The sequence below is a fragment of the Haliotis rufescens genome, unplaced genomic scaffold, assembly GCF_023055435.1.
Source record: "Haliotis rufescens isolate VD_foot unplaced genomic scaffold, xgHalRufe1.0.p SCAF_16, whole genome shotgun sequence".
Classification (NCBI taxonomy): domain Eukaryota; kingdom Metazoa; phylum Mollusca; class Gastropoda; order Lepetellida; family Haliotidae; genus Haliotis; species Haliotis rufescens.
In genome coordinates this window covers 20580144-20599320 of record NW_025963846.1, presented here as the reverse complement: position 1 = coordinate 20599320, position 19177 = coordinate 20580144, and the positions used below count along the sequence as shown (strand labels likewise).

General features: G+C 40.2%; 2 protein-coding genes across 3 annotated transcripts in view; one reads left to right on the top strand and one right to left on the bottom strand.

Annotated features, from left to right (window-relative positions):
• The first annotated feature begins 5707 nt into the window (after nucleotides 1-5707).
• Nucleotides 5708-12404, top strand: LOC124122448 (B-cell receptor-associated protein 29-like). Its single transcript, XM_046485503.2, has 4 exons — nucleotides 5708-5746; nucleotides 8576-8676; nucleotides 10266-10413; nucleotides 11766-12404. The coding sequence occupies exons 2-4, from the start codon at nucleotides 8631-8633 to the stop codon at nucleotides 11851-11853; spliced, it is 282 nt and encodes a 93-aa protein (XP_046341459.2). The 5' UTR covers nucleotides 5708-5746; nucleotides 8576-8630; the 3' UTR covers nucleotides 11854-12404.
• Nucleotides 12405-13636: 1232 nt separating this feature from the next.
• LOC124122005 (phosphoserine phosphatase-like) overlaps nucleotides 13637-19177 on the bottom strand; it is a 22859-nt gene continuing 17318 nt past the window's right edge. For both annotated transcript variants that reach the window (XM_048396971.1, XM_046485155.2), the window contains exons 4-6: nucleotides 18408-18553; nucleotides 16356-16504; nucleotides 13637-14915 (exon numbers count right to left, since the gene is read on the bottom strand). In XM_048396971.1, coding sequence (XP_048252928.1) covers nucleotides 14802-14915; nucleotides 16356-16504; nucleotides 18408-18553 — 409 coding nt within the window. In that variant the 3' untranslated portion in view covers nucleotides 13637-14801. The remainder of the gene's footprint in view (nucleotides 14916-16355; nucleotides 16505-18407; nucleotides 18554-19177) is intronic.

Genomic DNA, 19177 nt, shown 5'->3' with positions numbered 1-19177 from the left:
ATCACATGTAACTGTCGTCAGAAGCCGCTAAGGGAGCATACCGAATCAGAAGTATTTTAAATAGTTTCTTCCGTGGTAATATGGTTGTTGCAATCAGAGGCATAGTATATTATCATTTGAAACCTCTGATTGACTTGCTGATCCAAGCATCCCCCAAGCTCACGAACTAGAGCTAAAGGTAGACTAAAATAATGGCATGGTTCACGTTTATACAGGACGTTGGAAATCTACCTAAAAGCTGAATCTTTGCAAATAGTTTGTCTCAGTTGTTCATCTGTTCTAACCAGGGATACTATACAAAGTTTTACAAAGAATCTATATAGACTCTCTGGTTCTAACAGCTATTCTGTGTTACAACAAATATATATTTATATTGTATTTTAGGTGGCATAAATATACGTTAATAAAGAATCTTGAACCTTCATGAAGTTAATCTCAATGTTTGACGCAAACAACACTTTTAAAGGTGATCACCGATATATAAAAGTAGTGTTTTGAACCACAGTGATTCACTCGTGGTAGGTCCCGTGAAGGTCCCGGTTAGAACTGGTCGTCAGCAACCTATGATTGTCGTAAGAGGCCAATAACGGGATCGGATGGCCAGGCACGGTGATTAGGCTGATGCATGTCAATCGTATCCCAACTGCGTGGATCGATGCTCATGATGTCAATCACAGGATTGTCTGGTACGGACTCGATTATTTACAGACCATTGTCATACAGCTTGCTTATTGCTGGGCGCGGCGTTAAACAACAAACAAACAAAACAATGACGGTAGATGCACCGATACAAAGATCTCGCCGCGGTGGCCATAGTCTTGTTCTCACCATCCCATGTTCAGATGGACGTAGAAAATACATGCTATTGGGCCATCTCTACCGACATTTATACGTCGCACAATTCAAGTACTAGTATTTCTTTTCTTGATGTTAGCTGACCCGTGAAGATCCGGGGTAGAATAGGTCTTCAGCAACCTATTCTTGCCGTAAAAGGCGACTATGCTTGTCGTAAGAGGCGACAAACGGGATCTGGTGGCCAGACTTGGTGACTTGGTTGAAGCATGTCATCGATCCCAATTGCGTGGATCGATGCTCATGATGTCAATCGCTGGATTGTCGGGTCCAAATTCGATTGTTTACCGACCGCCGTCATATAGCTGGAATGTTGCTGAGGGCGGCGTTAAACAACAAACAAACAAACAAACAAACAAATGATGTTAGCTACCCTATTGTTATGTTTCATCCCCACTTGACAGATCCGACATAAAGATCAATCCAGGAAGTACATCGATTCAGGTCATGCCGTATTTGTTAGCTTCTACTCTTTGACTATTTAATGCTGGAAATTGAGTAAGCTTGTTTTTTCTCGGTTTTTTTTAGCAATATTAAAGCCATACCATAACTGGAGACACCGAGAATTGGCTTCGGACATCGAACACATATAGAGAACCGAACTGGTGTGATACTAGACACAATGGCCTGTGAACTTGCCGGCTACATTGTGAAAATGCCGGCTACATAGTGAACATATCGGCCACATTGTGAACATGTCAGCTACATTGTAAACATGTCAGGTACATTGTGAACATGCCGGTTACATTGTGAACATGTCAGCTACATTGTAAACATGTCAGCTACATTGTGAACATGCCGGTTACATTGTGAACATGTCGGTTACATTGGCTACATTGTGAACATGTCAGGTACATTGTGAACATGTCGGCTACATTGTGAACATGTCAGCTACATTGTAAACATGTCAGGTACATTGTGAACATGCCGGTTACATTGTGAACATGTCAGCTACATTGTGAACATGCTGGTTACATTGTGAACATGTCGGTTACATTGGCCACATTGTGAACATGTCAGCTACGTTGTAAACATGCCGGTATCATTGTGAACATGTCGGTTACATTGTAAACATGTCAGCTACATTGTGAACATGTCGGTTACATTGTAAACATGTCAGGTACATTGTGAACATGCCGGTTACATTGTGAACATGCCGGTTACATTGTGAACATGTCGGTTACATTGGCCACATTGTGAACATGTCAGCTACGTTGTAAACATGCCGGTTACATTGTGAACATGTCGGTTACATTGGCTACATTGTGAACATGTCAGCTACATTGTAAACATGTCAGATACATTGTAAACATGCCTGTTACATTGTGAACATGTCGGTTACATTGGCTACATTGTGAACATGTCAGGTACATTGTGAACATGTCGGCTACATTGTGAACATGCAGGCTACATTGTGAACATGTCGGCTACATTGTGAACATGCAGGCTACATTGTGAACATGCAGGCTACATTGTGAACATGTCGGCTACATTGTGAACATGCAGGCTACATTGTGAACATGTCGGCTACATTGTGAACATGCAGGCTACATTGTGAACATGCAGGCTACATTGTGAACATGCAGGCTACATTGTGAACATGCCTGCTAAATTGTGAACATACCGACTACATTGTGAACATGTTGGCTACAAAGTGAGCATACAGGCTACTTTGTGAACTTGTCGGCTAGATTGGCTACATTATGAACATGCAGGCTAAATTGTGAACATGTCGGCTAAATTGTGAACATGTCGGCTACATTGTGAACATGTCGGCTACATGGTGAACATGCAGTCTACATTGTGAACATTTAGGCTACATTTTGAAATGCGAGAAAGTCTGAATCGCTAGCAATGCGGATGACTGTCTATAAACCTTTATATAGCTTTCTGGAATACCAACTTGCGTTTCAGCTTCCACGAAGCACGAAGGATTGTCCACATAGGTATAAACCTGCATCTCCTGTGAACAGCGGTGTAGCAGATTCCCCTTGTCAATCACGCCTCCGTAAGTCGTTGCGTTGTCTCCAGTTGTTTCTCGTTGCTTAGATATAATATTATATCGATATTGATTAATTTCACACGAGCCTCGGAAATGCACTACCCTATACACACATTTAGACAAGGCGCCGCTCGCCTTGTATCGCAGTTTCTAGTTTAAAATCTCAAATCGCTGAGCAAAATGTTGAGATGTGCAAGGGGAGGCAGCTCTCTGATTGGTCAATATGTCTGTCGTAACTGCGTTTTGGGGTCAACTGGGCCCTACTACAGTTACCCATGTTCTTGTCGTTCCGTGGCGTCATAGGCAAGGTAAACCAGAATCGGCAAACCGGATTGGTCAGAATCCGGTTATCTTACTCAAGGAGTGATTGGTCTATCGACTCTTACTCCGAACTGTCTCAATCAACACTGACAACAGTCATGTACCGGCCCTTGCATACACCAGGAGTAAACACAAAAAATAGGTGATACTCACATACTTTTCATAATGCTTCAGTCCATCAGAGACAACATCTACAGAAGACAGGCTAGACTCGCCATAGACTAGACCAACAGAGTGATATCGATCGGCCTCAGTCACTGCCAGAACCACCCTCTACTACTTGTGCCGAACGTATCTTTTTAAAGGGGTCGAGTCTAACCTTTCATTTGTAACATGTAACAATGTCTCAATTTGATTCGTTAAAGTTAGATCTGACCATGAACTCGTGTGTCACAGTCGGAGACATACCGAAGACGACGTGACCAAATGACCATCTTCCTATTGATTTTGTGACTCACTTACTTTTTATAGGGGGGCACGGGTGGCCCAGTCGTCTAAGGCGCCGCGATTCTCTGTGCAGAGTTGCGTCCCTTGGGCACGCCAGAAACCTATGATTGTGGGTTCGAATCCCGGTTCGCCCCGATTATGTTTCAAGGTTTGTCAGCACCATACCCGTGCTCGTGGGTTTCAGCGAAGTGGTAAACATCTGAGACTGCATCACTTCGGGCTTTCCTCCCACATCAAGCAGACACTCAGTGATATAACTGGAATACTGTTAAAAGCGGCGTTAAACCAAACTCACTCACTCACTCACTTTTTATAGAAATGAAAAGTATCTTACATCATTCATGGTTCCTTAACTAATCGACCACAATGTGGAACCAATACAATGATAAATTACGGAATGTCCTGAATACTCTTGTGATAAATGTGAAATGTCCTTTCTCTATTAATTCCTTTGCAACTCATAGTTCTCTCTCACGAATATTTTATAGCCAATGCAACACATCATTGCAGTTATGAACAGTTGAATTTGTTACAATTTTGTTACCATTTTCTAATTTTTTAAAGATGCATTTTAACCTTATTACATTATTGTATTGTCGGGGAATTCAGTTTGTTAAACTTTATCCGTAAAGCATACAAGTGCAACACAACATGTTATATTGGTCAGGAATACAGGTTTATTACTGGAAGTACAAAATGGCTGTGGCTGTGGCTGTTATCATTGAGGGATGTAACTTGTAATAAGGTTTTATATATATACTTTTAACATGATAAATGAAATTGAAACTTTATTCATGAGTGAAATATTTTATTCCAGGACCTTTGACATACCTGACACATAGTCAGGTAGCTACAGGACACGAAATTAAATAGCCTAAATAAAAAATCAAACATTTTAATAATAATCCACTTGATATGATCTGATAGTAATGAGTTACAGACACATGCAGATAGTTGGCGTGAAATGAACATTAGCTGTTCAGGTGCTGTTGGTGTGTTTGTTTTATTTGAGGAAATATACTCAGTAGGACTGTTAGAATTATATTCAAACTACTGAATGTATTAAATACTGTGTTTCCTTTCAATATTCCAACCTGAAAAAGAATATAATTTTATTATTTTTAAGTAATTGAATAGAAGCAACTAATGTCAAATATCTACGAGGTTATATTGTAACATCTGGTTTGTTAATCATCTTTGAAATTATTGGGAATGGTAAGGACAATCATGGAATTACTGTTATCAAATTACAGTCTTCTAAGTCATTTAGGAACATCACTACACATACTTACAAACTGTGACAAAAACACAATATTTGTCAACATATTACACGTACCTCCCAATTCCCAGTATTTTTTCATCCATTCTCTAAAACTGAGCATGTAATGCCTTCACTTGTACTCGTGGTAATGATGACATATATCCATTTTTGACAGCATTGTCTTTCCACTCACATAATGGTTCATAAAGTACATATAATTTTTCTGATATTTTCTATGTTCCTTCAGAGTCTATACAACAGTAGCCTTACAACAGTCATAAGAACAAAAGCAAGGGTCTGGAATGTATATATCGACCAATTAGAGAGCTGCTTTCCGACACGCCCCCTTTTCGTGCCCATTGATGTCGGCCATTTATTGGCCCGGCTCAAGATAAAAGCCCGTATATTGAAGTTGATATTGAAGAATATGAATCTGTCTTGTAAAAATTAAACTACATGTTCCGACCCAGCCAATAACCAATAATTGCTGCCATATTTATTTTTGTCTTTTTAGCCTGTTTAGAACAAGAGACCTTTCCACTTTTCCTCGCATACATGATAAGGCGCCGTAATTCCACGTGTTTCTCTTTGACGCGCCAGATTCCAAAATTCACCCTGATTGTTTCTAGGTTAATAAGTAACATGCCCGTGTGGGTATCACTGGTAACGTTACGGACCCGCATTACAGTCTGTCCACCCACATGTTGCTCTCTAGCCAAGACATGATTGAACTTACCGTCTAAAACGGCGTTAAACAACACTCGCTCACTTCTCACTGCAGCCATCATCACTATGGGTTTCCAGTGGCTTGTTATCGCGACCTTCACCGTTCTGCTACTCCTGCCGGGGATTTCACCGAATGTGTAAGTTTAAACATTTATGAAACATATCCTCTCTAAAAAAACACCCTCTGCATTGAGTTATTGACTTGGTTAAAACCCTCGAGCACGGGTATGGTGCCGACGAACCAAGAAACATGATCGGGGCGAACTGGGATCATAGCTTTCTGCCATGCCCAAGGGACGCAACTCTGCATAGCGAATTGGGTCAGTATGGACGACTTGGCGATCCATATCCTCTTTTCTACATTGATCTATTTAACCTATCGTTGCTGATACCCATACTACTCCCGGGGCGGTCGGGTAGCCTAGTGGTTAAAGCGTTCGCTCGTCACGCTGAAGGCCCAGGTTCGATTCCCACATGGGTTCATTGTGTGAAGCATATCTCTGGTGTCCCCCGCCGAGATATTGCTTAAATATTGCTAAAAGGGGCGTAAGATCACTCACCCATTCTATTCCCCATTCACGCCATGTGTATGTCCATGACATGTAGGGGGGCACGGGTGGCCCAGTCGTCTAAGGCGCCTCGATTCGCTGCGCAGGGTTGCGTCCCTTGGGCACGCCAGCAACCTATTATTGTGGGTTCGAATCCCGGTTCGCCCCGATTATGTTTCTAGGTTTGTCAGCACCATACCCGTGCTCGTGGGTTTCACCGAAGTGGTAAAAGTCTGTGACCTGCATCACTTCGGGCTTTCCTCCCACATTAAGCTGACACGCCGCGATATAACTGGAATACTGTTAAAAGCGGCGTTAAACCCAACTCACTCACTCACTCCCATGACATGTAGTCTAGTGTTGGGCTTTGCCATTGTAAACTGCGCGGCAAAAGAAAGTATAGGTCGAGTTCCATGATCGATAAAAAAATAACAAGAGGTTTTGTTGTGAATTATTATATTATTTAGGGAGGGGTAACAAATGATTGATCAGCCACAGTTTGAATGAAATTGTGCAATCACAGGTAATGTAAGCTCAAGGTAAGTAATGGTGGGATAAGAAATTTCATTTTCAAAAGTTGTCTGAAATGTCACCAAAAAGTTGTCAGACACACTACAAGTTCATTGTCGACACAGTTGCCTTCAATAGCGTGCATGACCTCCAGCTGCCCCAATGCATGCTGTGATACGCCGCCTCATCGATGACGTCAGTCTTCTGATGACGTGGACTGAATCCGTTGCCACTCGTCTCTCAGGGCCTGCTGCAATTCTTGTCTGTTGACGGGAGGCTGATGGCGTGCTCTAATCTGTCTGTCAAGATGGTCCCACAGATGTTCAATAGGATTCATACCGGGTGAGTGGGCAGGCCAGGGCAAAACGTCAACGTTCTGCCGGTTAAGAAAGTTCTGAGTCAGTCTTGCAGTATGGGGCATTGGCATTGTCGTGTTGAAACAATGTCTTCTGCTGTTGGTTTTGTAAGAACGGAAGCACAACTGGCTGCAACACTTGGTCTCTGTACTGCACAGCGTTCAGGTTTCCCTGTATAATCACCAAATCAGTCTTCTGATCTCCACAAATACCGCCCCACGCAATGACACCTCCCCCGCCGAATGGATGGACCTCTCGAATACACGCCGGAGACAAACGTTCCCCTCTGCGTCGATAAACTCGTTCTCTGCCGTCTTTTCGAAACAAGTTAAACCGACTTTCATCAGTAAACAGCACTCGACGCCAATTTCTCACTTGCCAGCGTCGAACCTGCCTCGCCCATCGCAGTCTCAGGCGTCGATGTTGAGCAGTCAGTACCATTCCTCGGAAAGGACGATACGCTCGGATTCCAGCAGCACGAAGTCGTCGTAGTACTGTACGTTGGCTAATGGGATGTCCCAACGCTGTTGCTGTCGTCGCCGTCGCCGTTACGAATCTGTTTCGCAGGTGAATGAGCCGTATCTGACCGTCTTCGAGTGGTGTTGTCACTCGGGGTCGTCCGGTTCTAGGCCTGTCCTGTGTCCTCCCTGTCTGCCTGTACCGTTGAATCAGCCTGGCTACTGTCAATGGTGTACAACCAAACCTTCTAGCAATTTGGACCTGTGTTGCCCCCATTTCGGGTATACCGATGGCTCTCTCTCTCTGCATTTCTTTTGTGTGCTTTCATCACTTGTGGTTATACCCTGCAGACGAACGCATTTATACAGCTAACATGCACGTGCAGATTCACCATTTTTTGTCACCGCACGAGCGCCGTCGAAGGTGGCGCGTTCGGGTGAGGTTTTTAGTACCTGTTCCTGGGCAGTCATATAACTAATACCCACTTTCCACTAGTTATCGCTGTTTTTAGGAAAATTACAAATTGCCAACCTATTCTTTCTTTTGCCTCTTAGTTTAAAATCAAGGTTGATATTTAAATCATGCCAACCGATCGATCATCGAAAATAATCGGTTGGCATAATTTTGCTGTTTTTCAATGTTCAGTAAAACTAGATCACATTTAATAAAAACACAAATACTCACTTTAGCACTTTATTTTTTATAAAAGACTCTGGCCTCACTCTTTCTCACATTTTTTGTCTCCACGTGCTATAAGGAGTTAGTGGATAAACTTTACTAGGAAATAAAACTATCTCACAACTTGAGAGAGGGGGTAATTAGATCGTTCGAATATGAAAAATTGCGTTCGATTGCTTGATCGTTTGGACCTTCTGAGAATCTTCAATAATTTCATTTAGTCGGAACATCGCTTTATGTCCAGTAGTTCTTATAATTTTAAGTAGTGTTGGATTACTTGAATTAATGATTCATTTATCCTTTCGAAAACAATGGACAACAGTGATTTTGAATTTGTAAAATCTTGATTCTCCCCAAAAATGTTGCTATTTTGTTGAGCTACAGTGCCAATGTCTTTTTGTTTTTATCTATCCAGGTGGAGCTTCTTCTTGACGTCATTTCCGTTTCAATGGCTCGTAGGAAATATCCAGATGATGTTTTGGACTGCAGTCTTCACGATTGGTGTTGTTTTTGGAGGTGAGATCACTGTTGTGTTTTTTCCAGGACAAAATGCTTCTAAGAATTATGTTTCTAAATTGCGCAATCTAGGTATGAACATTGACAATCATTGGAGTATGAACCTTCATGGAGCGAGGGCCAAACTCTATGAACGTCGGAGCTTACAAGTGAACTCACCAAAAGTGAAAGTCAATTCTTATAATTTTTTATCACAATTTGTTTACCTCAAAGTATGTAGACATGGATCGAATACACAATTGTATGTCTATAGTACGTGTGACATGTTTAAACTGACAGCCATACAACAACCAGCTGTATCGCGGAATAAAATGGTTCCCCCAAAAGAGAGATGACAGGAGCTTTTAAATGCACAACTACTCTTCAGAAACATCTGACACAACACATGTATTTAAATAGGATAATCATTAGATGAGAAAGTTCTGTGAAGAGCTACCTCGGTAAGTCAGTCACAATGACAGCGCATCCTAATATATTCACAACAAGTAAAAGACGTCAAAATTCCCAACACGATAGACGTGACAGGAGACACTTCCGAAGTTGTTAATAAACGTGTGGTGGTTACATGTTTTAGTCATCATTGATCAATTGGCCGATCATTGAAAGGTGATTAAAGATGTGTCAAATAGACACTAAGGTAAATTCGTAAATTGATGTTGACTGTAATTGTCTGCCTAGAGACGGATCGAGTCGATACTACAACAGTTTGGATGTGCCTCTCCGTATTGTTCACTAGGATGGGACGAAGCGAGGATATTCGTGAACGATCATGCAGTCAAACTCTCTAACGTTTCTCAATGTACACTAAAGTTCAATATTAAAGGGTCTAAATGCTCAGAAACAACGCTACTCTATTTATGCGTGCTAGGGAATGCCCGTGGGTTCCCCCAGGAATGTGGAAGTAGTCCGTCGGTGTTTACGTCATTTCAAGAAAACGGTCTCGTGAAAAACGTATAAATGTAAAATTGTGTCGTTCATACACTTGACTTCCAATGGAAAAGCCGTATATATTTCTTGTAAACATCTATTTACAGAAAAGTATTTCTTGTTGTATATCGTTCTTGTCAAAGGTCGAGGTAGTACAAGGACAGTTGTACCAAATTTGAAAATTACGGAATTCTTTGACAGATTGGCATGACAGTTATCACACATGTTGAAATGGCTGACAGCTAGACTTTCTTTCTCATAGGACGTGTGGCATGATCAACTACATATGAATGGCGAAAATGAATGAAAATGAATGAACGTCAAGAACAAATCTTAACATTAAGTATATTTACGTCTTTGTTTAGAATTGTTTAAAGTCCAAAACATACTAGCGTTGAAACAAAGATTAATTCCCACTCATAAAAACATATCTGATAACTTTCTTTTTTACAATTTCTCAGCATTTTCCGCAATTCTTACATTATGCCTACCTATTCCAAGTCATTTGAACTCGGTTCAGCGTCTGAATACTTTATTACCATGAAGATATGATATAAACATCTTTTGCACCTATGTTATTAAAGGACACAGTTTTATTTCAAAACCAGGACGTCGAATATATAAATTGCGTTGCAATGATTTCACTCGGGTTCCACCTACAGATGCTGTCATGCAGTACAAGAAGTGCAGAGGTTTACTGCCAAAGGAGATTACGAACGCGCAGCAGGAGGTGATTATGTCGACAAGGGCCGAAATGTTCCGGGCTCAGAGGAATCTCTACATATCCGGTTTCGTTCTTCTGTTGGCTTTGTAAGTTCTGCTGCTGATAGCCCGTATGAATGGAATGACAAAGAATCTCCAGTGGAATGGACATACTGATCTATGGCAAGCGTCCCAGACTCATCCTGATTATGATGAGAACGTATAGACTCTGCCTAGTTACAACACCGAAACGCTGAAAGTTAAATTGGTATTTTTTCCGTTGATATATGACCCACTTCAGAAACAAAGTGTCATCAGGTATTTGAATAACAAACTCCATTTAGTTCCAAAGGCTTTAACTTGTAGAGCAAATACGTTTGAGAGAGAGAGAGAGTGAGAGAGTGTGTCAAAAACCTATCATCTGTATCCGCATCCCAATTTGTATTAACGGTACAGGATATATTGGCAGAGAAAAACATGATGAGTGAGTGAGTAAGTATAGTTTTACGCCGCTTTCAGCAACATTCCAGCAATATCACAGTTCACACATTGTAAATGGTCTTCACACATTGTACCCTTGTCGGGAATCGAACCAGAGTCTTAGGCGTGACGAGCGAACGCATTAACCACTATTCTACCCGATCGCCCCTGATGATGATGATGATGATGATGATGAAGAAGAAGAAGAGATCAGTGAAACAAATACAATGTACATGATGTATGTACAAAACCCAAAACAGAAAACAGTCAAATGCTCTCTGTGACTTTGAAAATATGCTCACTGTCACCATAATTAAGTGAGATCTGCAGACCTCTGTGAAGTATAGCTTGAGATATTTCAAAAACAGCAAACAGGAAAAAATGTTTCAGTGACATTGAGATATATAAGGTAAAGGTCATCAGTGTTTATTCATATATCTCGCTAACAAACAACAAATTGGTCAAATGCTTCTCGTGCCCCTGAAAATAATGTCAAATTTACTATTATCACCTTGTGTCTGCAAACACCCAAATGCAAGTGATACGAGAGGTAGAATCTGATTGGTCCATAGGAGAGGCATAGAAGGGACATAACTCGTAATAGCCACTGGTGGCGCTACAGTCGAGCCCAAGAATTCCAGCCTAGTTCGGCAAGGGTGGAAACTAGACTTTTTAAAGTCAGTTAACTCTCTTGCTTCGGGAAGATGCCTAGTCGTCTAACGCGCCGCGATTCGCTGTGCAGAGTTGCGTCCCTTGGGCACGCCAGAAATCTATGATTGTGGGTTCGAATCCCGGTTCGCTCCGATTATGTTTCTAGGTTTGTCAGCACCATACCTCGTGGGTTTCACCGAAGTGGTAAACGTCTGAGACTTGCATCACTTCGAGCTTTCCTCCCACATTAAGCTGACACTCCGCGATATAACGGGAACACTGTTAAAAACAGCGTTAGACCCAACTCACTCACTTACTCTGTTTTTCAGCGTGAACAAACGTCTGGTGGTTCTTTTGATAAACAAGGCCCATATGACACAACACGAGGACAGATATCATCACAGATATCTAAACTGAGGAGGGCACCTGGTTGCTGTAAAGACGGGAGGCCATGCATGAATGTGTTGGTTTTTTATACCCCCAATCTTAAAGGGGAGAGGAATATAGTTATACCATATATGGGAAGTCTGCCCATCCTCCCAAGGACATATTTTCTCTTGAAGTTGGTGCGACCTATAACTTGAAAACTACTGCAGGGATTCTTTTCAAATTTAGGGAACAGTTTCCATGCCAACAGAAGAGGTGCAGTGCAAAGATTAATTTTGATATGAGTATTTTCAGAAAGATATGATATTGTTCATGTAGTGAACTTAGAATTTGTCTATTCCAACATATGTGCGACCAATAACTTTAAAACTACTGCATGGATTCTTTTCCAATTAGGGGTACAGTTTCTATACCAATAGGAGAGGTGCAGTGCGAAGTTTATTTTCAATTTTTGGATTTTCTGAAAAAAATACAACTTTTTTATTTACTTAGGAGTTTTGTACTAAAACATTTGTGCGACCTACAACTTGAAAACTACTGCATTGATTCTTTTCAAATTGGGGGTACAGTTTCTATACCAATAGGAGAGGTGCAGTGTGATGTTTCTTTTCAATATTTGTATTTTCTGAAAAAATGCAGCTATATTATTTTGTTTACTTAGAATTTTGTTACTAAAACATTTGCGCAACCTATAACTTGAAAACTACTGCATGGATTCTTTTCAAATTTAGGAATGATTACATACTAATAGAAACGCTGTGATGTAACTGGAATACTGTTAAAATCGGTGTTAAACCCAACTCACTCACTCACTCACACTAATAGAAGAGATGCAGTGCACAGATTGATTTTCACATGTGTATTTTCTGCTAAAAATATTATGTTTTTCATGTTGTGAACATTAGTGCGTCCTACAACTTACAACTACTTCATGGATTCTTTTCCGATTGGGGGTACAGCAGTGAAAAGTTTGATTTTGATAAGCGGAGTTTCCGAGAAAATATTGCTGTTTTCTTGTTTTGAACTAAGATATATTTTGGAGTTGTAGTCGGAGGTATCAGTAAGCCCTGCTCACTTTTTGGCTTGTCTTTATAATTTTTTAACATTTATATTTTATTTTACTCATAAATGGAATGTAATGGTGTTCATCCATCACATTCTCTACAGGTTAATTGATCAAATTACTGCTTCAAAATAAAATGTGTACAGCTAAAGAAATGAGGTGAGTTACTGATTTCTAAGCTGTTGCCAGCAACACTCAATGGCTGACTAATTAATAGAGTCCCAGGCAGACCAGTGGTTGATAACATGAGCAACATCCACGCTGTCGGATACGATGATACATAGCCAGGCAGGACATAGATTGCAACCACCAGATCCTTATTGACTGGTCCCCTGTAGGGATTCTGGATTAGAACTGGTCCACAGCAACCTATGCTGGCAACCAAATGGAATGGGCGATCAGTCTCGGTGACTTGGTTGATGGTGTGTCCTCCTTCCCTGACAGCGTGGATCATTGCTCATAGTATCATTGGATTGTCTGGTCCAGGCTGGAATACTTACAGACCACCATCATATATAACGGGAATACAGCTGAGTGCAGTAACCATGCCAATGTCTACCCTGTAAACCCCATTCTGTTCTTTCCACGCTGTTCTTTGTTCTTTCACATGAAATCTGTGTTAACCTTCAAGTTAAGCATTGACAATTCACTTCATTTTCCTCACAAGCTATCAGATTCTAAAATTGTTGCTACTTAACATGATTAAGTCTGTCGATGTTTTCCGTGTACAAAAGAAAATGACAAAACATATTCATTTTTATCATTTATCAAATACAAAGTATTATTTACATTCCTAATGTGCAATATATTTTTCAATTAATACATTATGTTACAAATAGGAATTAATTCTGAGTAGCATGACATCATTAACAACATAATAAAATAACAGTGACAAAATAAAACACAATTATATCTGGAAAAACTCAACATTCCACTTGCTCAGCATAAAAGTAGATAAAAACTTTAATCAGGGATATTAAAAGAGTATAATAATTAATATCTTAACATCTTGCAGATCATGCTAAAAATAAAGAGGTTATAGTCTCCCTAGTAGAAAGAAATCAGATGATGAAGTAGCTGGTTGCATATTGGCCAATACATTTGTGATTAAACCAAATCATGACACAAATACCATTTAATCCTTTACAATGGCACTGCTCCCATAACCTTATCACAAATTTGCTTAAAGTTTAAATTTCATAAGATTTAATTCATAATTACAATCTGGGATTTCCTTGCATTGAAATACCATTTTCCAAATTGACAATTTGTATAATTTGTTTGGTTTTCAAGTACTCTCACCAATACCAACCATTAAAACAATTATAAGAAGTGATACACAACGTGCCAATCTCATTAAAATCAGATCTTAGTTCTCGCTATCGCTAAATAAAGATCTGAGGACATCCCATTACGGGTCAGGGTCCTGTCAGACCAACCTTGCACGAATTTTGACAGACCAATGGAAGGACTGACAATAAGTCGACATTTACTAATAAGAAGGCAGCTTTCTCGTGCTTTGCGGCACTAAATTCAAATTAGCGACTACGCTTCAAAACATATTTGGACAAATTCTCAATTAAAAAAATTGAAACCTGAACAAAAGAACATTCTGGAATTGCAAATATATGGTCTAGATTGTATAGATTCAGTCTTAAACCCATAACTACCTTTCAGCATACCCTGTGTTAAAGTTTTCTAGGTTGCATGAATCCAAATCACATTCTGACTGTCATTTTCATGATCTGGGAAACGACGCTCTGATTGGTCGGATGAAAGGTTGTTCTGACGTGACCCCTAATGGGATGTCCTCAGATCTTTGTTTAGCGGTAGCGAGAACTAAGGTCTGATTTTAATGAGACTGACAACGTGCCAAAGCCGTGTGATACAAAGTGATGTCAAGCATATTTCTCCACTAGCTAGATGAGTTGAGTTCAGTGATTAGTTCCTGAAAGTCTGTAACAAACCATGCAGCTCTGGACTTGACACTCTCTCGGACCACATTCCCTCCATAGCCAATGAAAGCATCCTGGAAACACAGGATCAAAGTGAGCAGGTGGATGACTGGTAATCATGACATTAATGAAACAAAGAGGTGTGTGCTTCCTTGCTTCCATTAATAAGGGATGAACCATGTGATATTCAGAGGAGGGTGGGTGGGTTGTGTGGGGTGGAAAGGAAGGGGGGGGGGGGGGGGGGGGGAAAGGAGCGAGTGAGCTGGGATTTGCATGGTCTTTTTCAACAGTCTGAAGCAAAACAGCATTTCTGGCTTTACAGTTTGTCATGTCATGATGAAACAATGACTTGAATGACATGAAGCACCAACTCAACACTAGTCATAGGAAACGAGCACTAAATTTGTGATTGATACCAACATCATCAACCTATCGATTATTGAAAATTTATCAACATTGAATCTGGACACACTCTCGGAAGTTGATGATGATGTTTTGCGGATGTGTTTCCATGTCAGGTTACCTCAGCTCTCTCTGTCTGTGTATACCCATTTGTAAATACACAAGTAAGTCCTATTATTACCATGGTTACACTATCTGGTTATAAAGGTGTTCAAACTATTTCGCAATTTTATTGTATTCAATAAAAAATTTCAAGGCTGTCTCCATCTTGTTTCACAAAACTTGTATTGTTTTTTCCCCCCGATTTGGAATCCTTATTCTTTGTTCACTTTTGATGAAACAAAGCTGATATCAAACAAGGAAAAGATAAGTGGATATGATAACTGCAGCTAGTTACAATAACTGATTGGCTGATCTCAAATGGTGATAGGTCAAACTGGTGCATATTAAAAGATGACCATTAATATACCAAACTGCTTCTCTTACCATGCTTAAAGTTATTATTATAATACATATATACAGCAAAAGCATTAATTGAAAAAAAGGAAACTAGAATATATTATTTCTGGTACATATTTACTTTTGGAAATAGGATATTATTGCATTCAAATGATGAGGGCATGGGTGGCCAAGTTTTCAAAGGCGCCTCAGTTTGCTGTGCATCCAGCTGCATGTTCGTGTTGCATGTTCGTGCTGCATCCATTACCCATGCCACAGCCATACAATCAGGGGTTGAATTCAGGTTCACCTGATGATGTGTCTAGCTTTGTCAGCACCATACCTGTGGTTGTGTGTTTCACCAAAGCAGTAAATGCTTCCTTCCACATCACGCCATGACGTGCCAATGATAACTGCAGTACAGTTCAAACCAGTGTTAAACCCAACTCACTCCTCACTAGTCATCATCCTACAGCTAAGAGTGAGTGAGTGAGTGAGTTTGGTTTTACGACGCTTTTAGCAATATTCCAGCAATATCACGGCGGGGGACACCAGACATGGGCTTCACACATTGTACCCATGTCAGGAATCGAACCCGGGTCTTCGGCGTGACGAGCGAATGCTGTAACCACTAGGCTACCCGACCACCCCCCTACAGCTAAGAAGACACTTACAGCAGGTGGTGCTGCCTCCAAGTCCGTGGCGCCATCCCCGATCATCACCAGCTTGTTGTCTTTATGACGATCCTTGATGATCTGCATCACACGGGGCTTGCCGCCGGAGTCAGATGTTGGCTGGCTTTCATCAAATCCAGCATACTCCCCTGTAGTCAGAATTTGGTAATGATGATAAACAAGGTAAATATGATTATATAAAACGTTAACACCAGATAATAATTAGCAGAGCTCCAGATAAGCTGTGTATCTGCGTGAAATACGCATCAGAAATGCAGAAATACACAGTAAAATATAATCCAAGCGTATCAAATACGCAACGAACATTACAGATACGCTACAAAAATAAAACGTGTGCGTATCATCAAAATATTGTGAAGTAACCCTGCGTATTCGATTAGCAAATCAGCAACTTATTTTGAAATTATAAACGGGCATTCCGTCAACCTTGCCAAACTCCACGATGACAGTTACATCATGATCATTTGCCATCACACTTTCTTGTGGAAGTATCGTGGTATTTTTGAGTCCTATAAAGCTCTCGAACCCACACGACACCACTTTGCAGGGACTTGATGAAGAGTGTTTTTAAATATTTAACTTAAATACCCACATGTGTAAAAACTAGTGGGTAACAGAAATTTGAATACGCAGATAGAATTACTGATACCCAATGATTTTAAAATGCATGGGTAAAATACCCGCAACACCAAAAGCTTATCTGGAGCTCTGAATTAGTCTCTATTAACCACCAATACAGCATGATCAGATTCCATTTGTCACAAAAGGCAAAACAGCAGTGAAAATTATATGAATGGATAACTAAAACAGTGATGATACCAGGTGTTTGTGAAAAGAAACTCTAAAGGATTATAATTTACAAATTTAATATATCATGTACTGGTAATCCTCAGCTTAGTTATCTCTTACAACAAGCATGAGCCCCGTGAAGATCCGGGATAGAATAGGTCTCCTACAACCCATGCTTGGAGTAAGAGGCAACTATGCTTGTGGTAAGAGGCGACTAACAGGATTTATATGGTAGTGATCACTTATTTGGTTGATGCATGTCATCGTATTCTAATTGCATGGTTCGATGAGCATGACATCGTCAATCACTGGATTGTCTGGTCCAGACTTGATTACGTACAGACCGCGGCCATATAGCTGGACTGCTTAGTGTGGCGTTAAAGGGCAAGTTCACACGGAAATGAACCTATTTTTCTTGTACTTTTTCCACATTAAAAGTGTTAACCTAGAAGTGTCATAGACAAAAATATAAAAATATCACAATTTATTAACATATTTATCGCATTAAAATGATTGATATTTTTCACATTTACCAAGTGTTCAATTTCCACAACAAAAACACCATGGCTTATGCCCCTTGCAATATGACGTCATTGGTGCCAATTGATAAACATTATGACGTCATCATGCTTTGTTAGAGCCGCTTCACGTGGTGTAGGTACAGGTGTGTGATTCTAGCGTCTCAGATGCCAGCCAGCATAGTGTTATGCTGAGTCACCACTGCGCCGGAATGTGTCGTAGGCCATGTTGTTTTACCGCAAACTGGTACTTGATATCTTTTGCGTTGAGAATAGACAGGGACCCAGTTGAATTGGCACCAATTACGTCATAATCTAAGGGGGATAACTCAGGCCTGTTTAGCTCGAAAAACGAAGGCCTCATAACGGCATATCATTTTCACACTATTGTGAGCTTCCTACTTTCACTGTGAAAAAAATGAGTGTATATTTTCAAACACAGATACTAATTAATTCTAAAATTTCGTTTTGTTTAGAAAAGATAAAAAGTGATTTTTGCGTGTACACTTCCCCTTTAAACAACAAACAAACAAATATGAGGTACTGAGGGCCTTGTCCACTTGACAATCAGATAGGGATGCACAACATGGCACAAAGGTATCTCAATAATAATTTCCAAAGGTAGAAGGCAAAGGTTCATGGGGTTTGAACCTCCCACCCCAAACCCTTCGTCCCAGCACTGCTCTGAATTCCCCCAGCTATGTTAATCCTGGAAAAGTCTCACCTGTATAGTAGAACTTGAGTTTGTTGGCATAGATATTTTCAGCAGGTATAGAAAGTAGATCAGCGGCAGGTTCAATGATGGACCGAAACCCCCCAGACACCAGGTACACAGTTCGACCCTTCTGTCTCAGTGCACTCACCAAGTCACTGAAAGTGCCACAATAATTGTCATAAATAGACGTAAAAAACTCAAAACTTACAGTAATCTGTCAATATTAAGTCCAAGCAAGCTTCTGAAATAACAAATCCAGAAATACATGAAACACCCATTTATGTTAGATAGATTTTACTGTTTTTGTTGATATGTATGCTTGAATATATTGACATCACATAGCTATGATTAATCCGTCTCCAAGATCCTAGAGAATACATTAAAGAGTCCAACTCAACTCTAGTATGATTTGGCCTGAAGTTAAGCATTGTTCTAGGCTCCATTTGGATTGTTTTTTTGTATTTACATACTATTAAATAACATTTCTGGAAGTAAATGTTAATCTTAGCTGTTATATGGTGAACCAATTATCACATGATAACAGACTTTGACCAAAGAGATTGGACAAGTCTAGCTTTACTATGTTTACAGTTTGAACTTTGTCTTATTTTAGTGCCGTTTACATTAAAATCATGGCACTGTTAATACAAGTTCCAAAGGGCACACTTTAATTCCAAAAGGCACACTTTAATTCTGAAGAGCACACTTTAATTCCAAAGGGCACACTTTAATTCTGAAGAGCACACTTTAATTCCAAAGGGCACACTTTAATTCCAAAG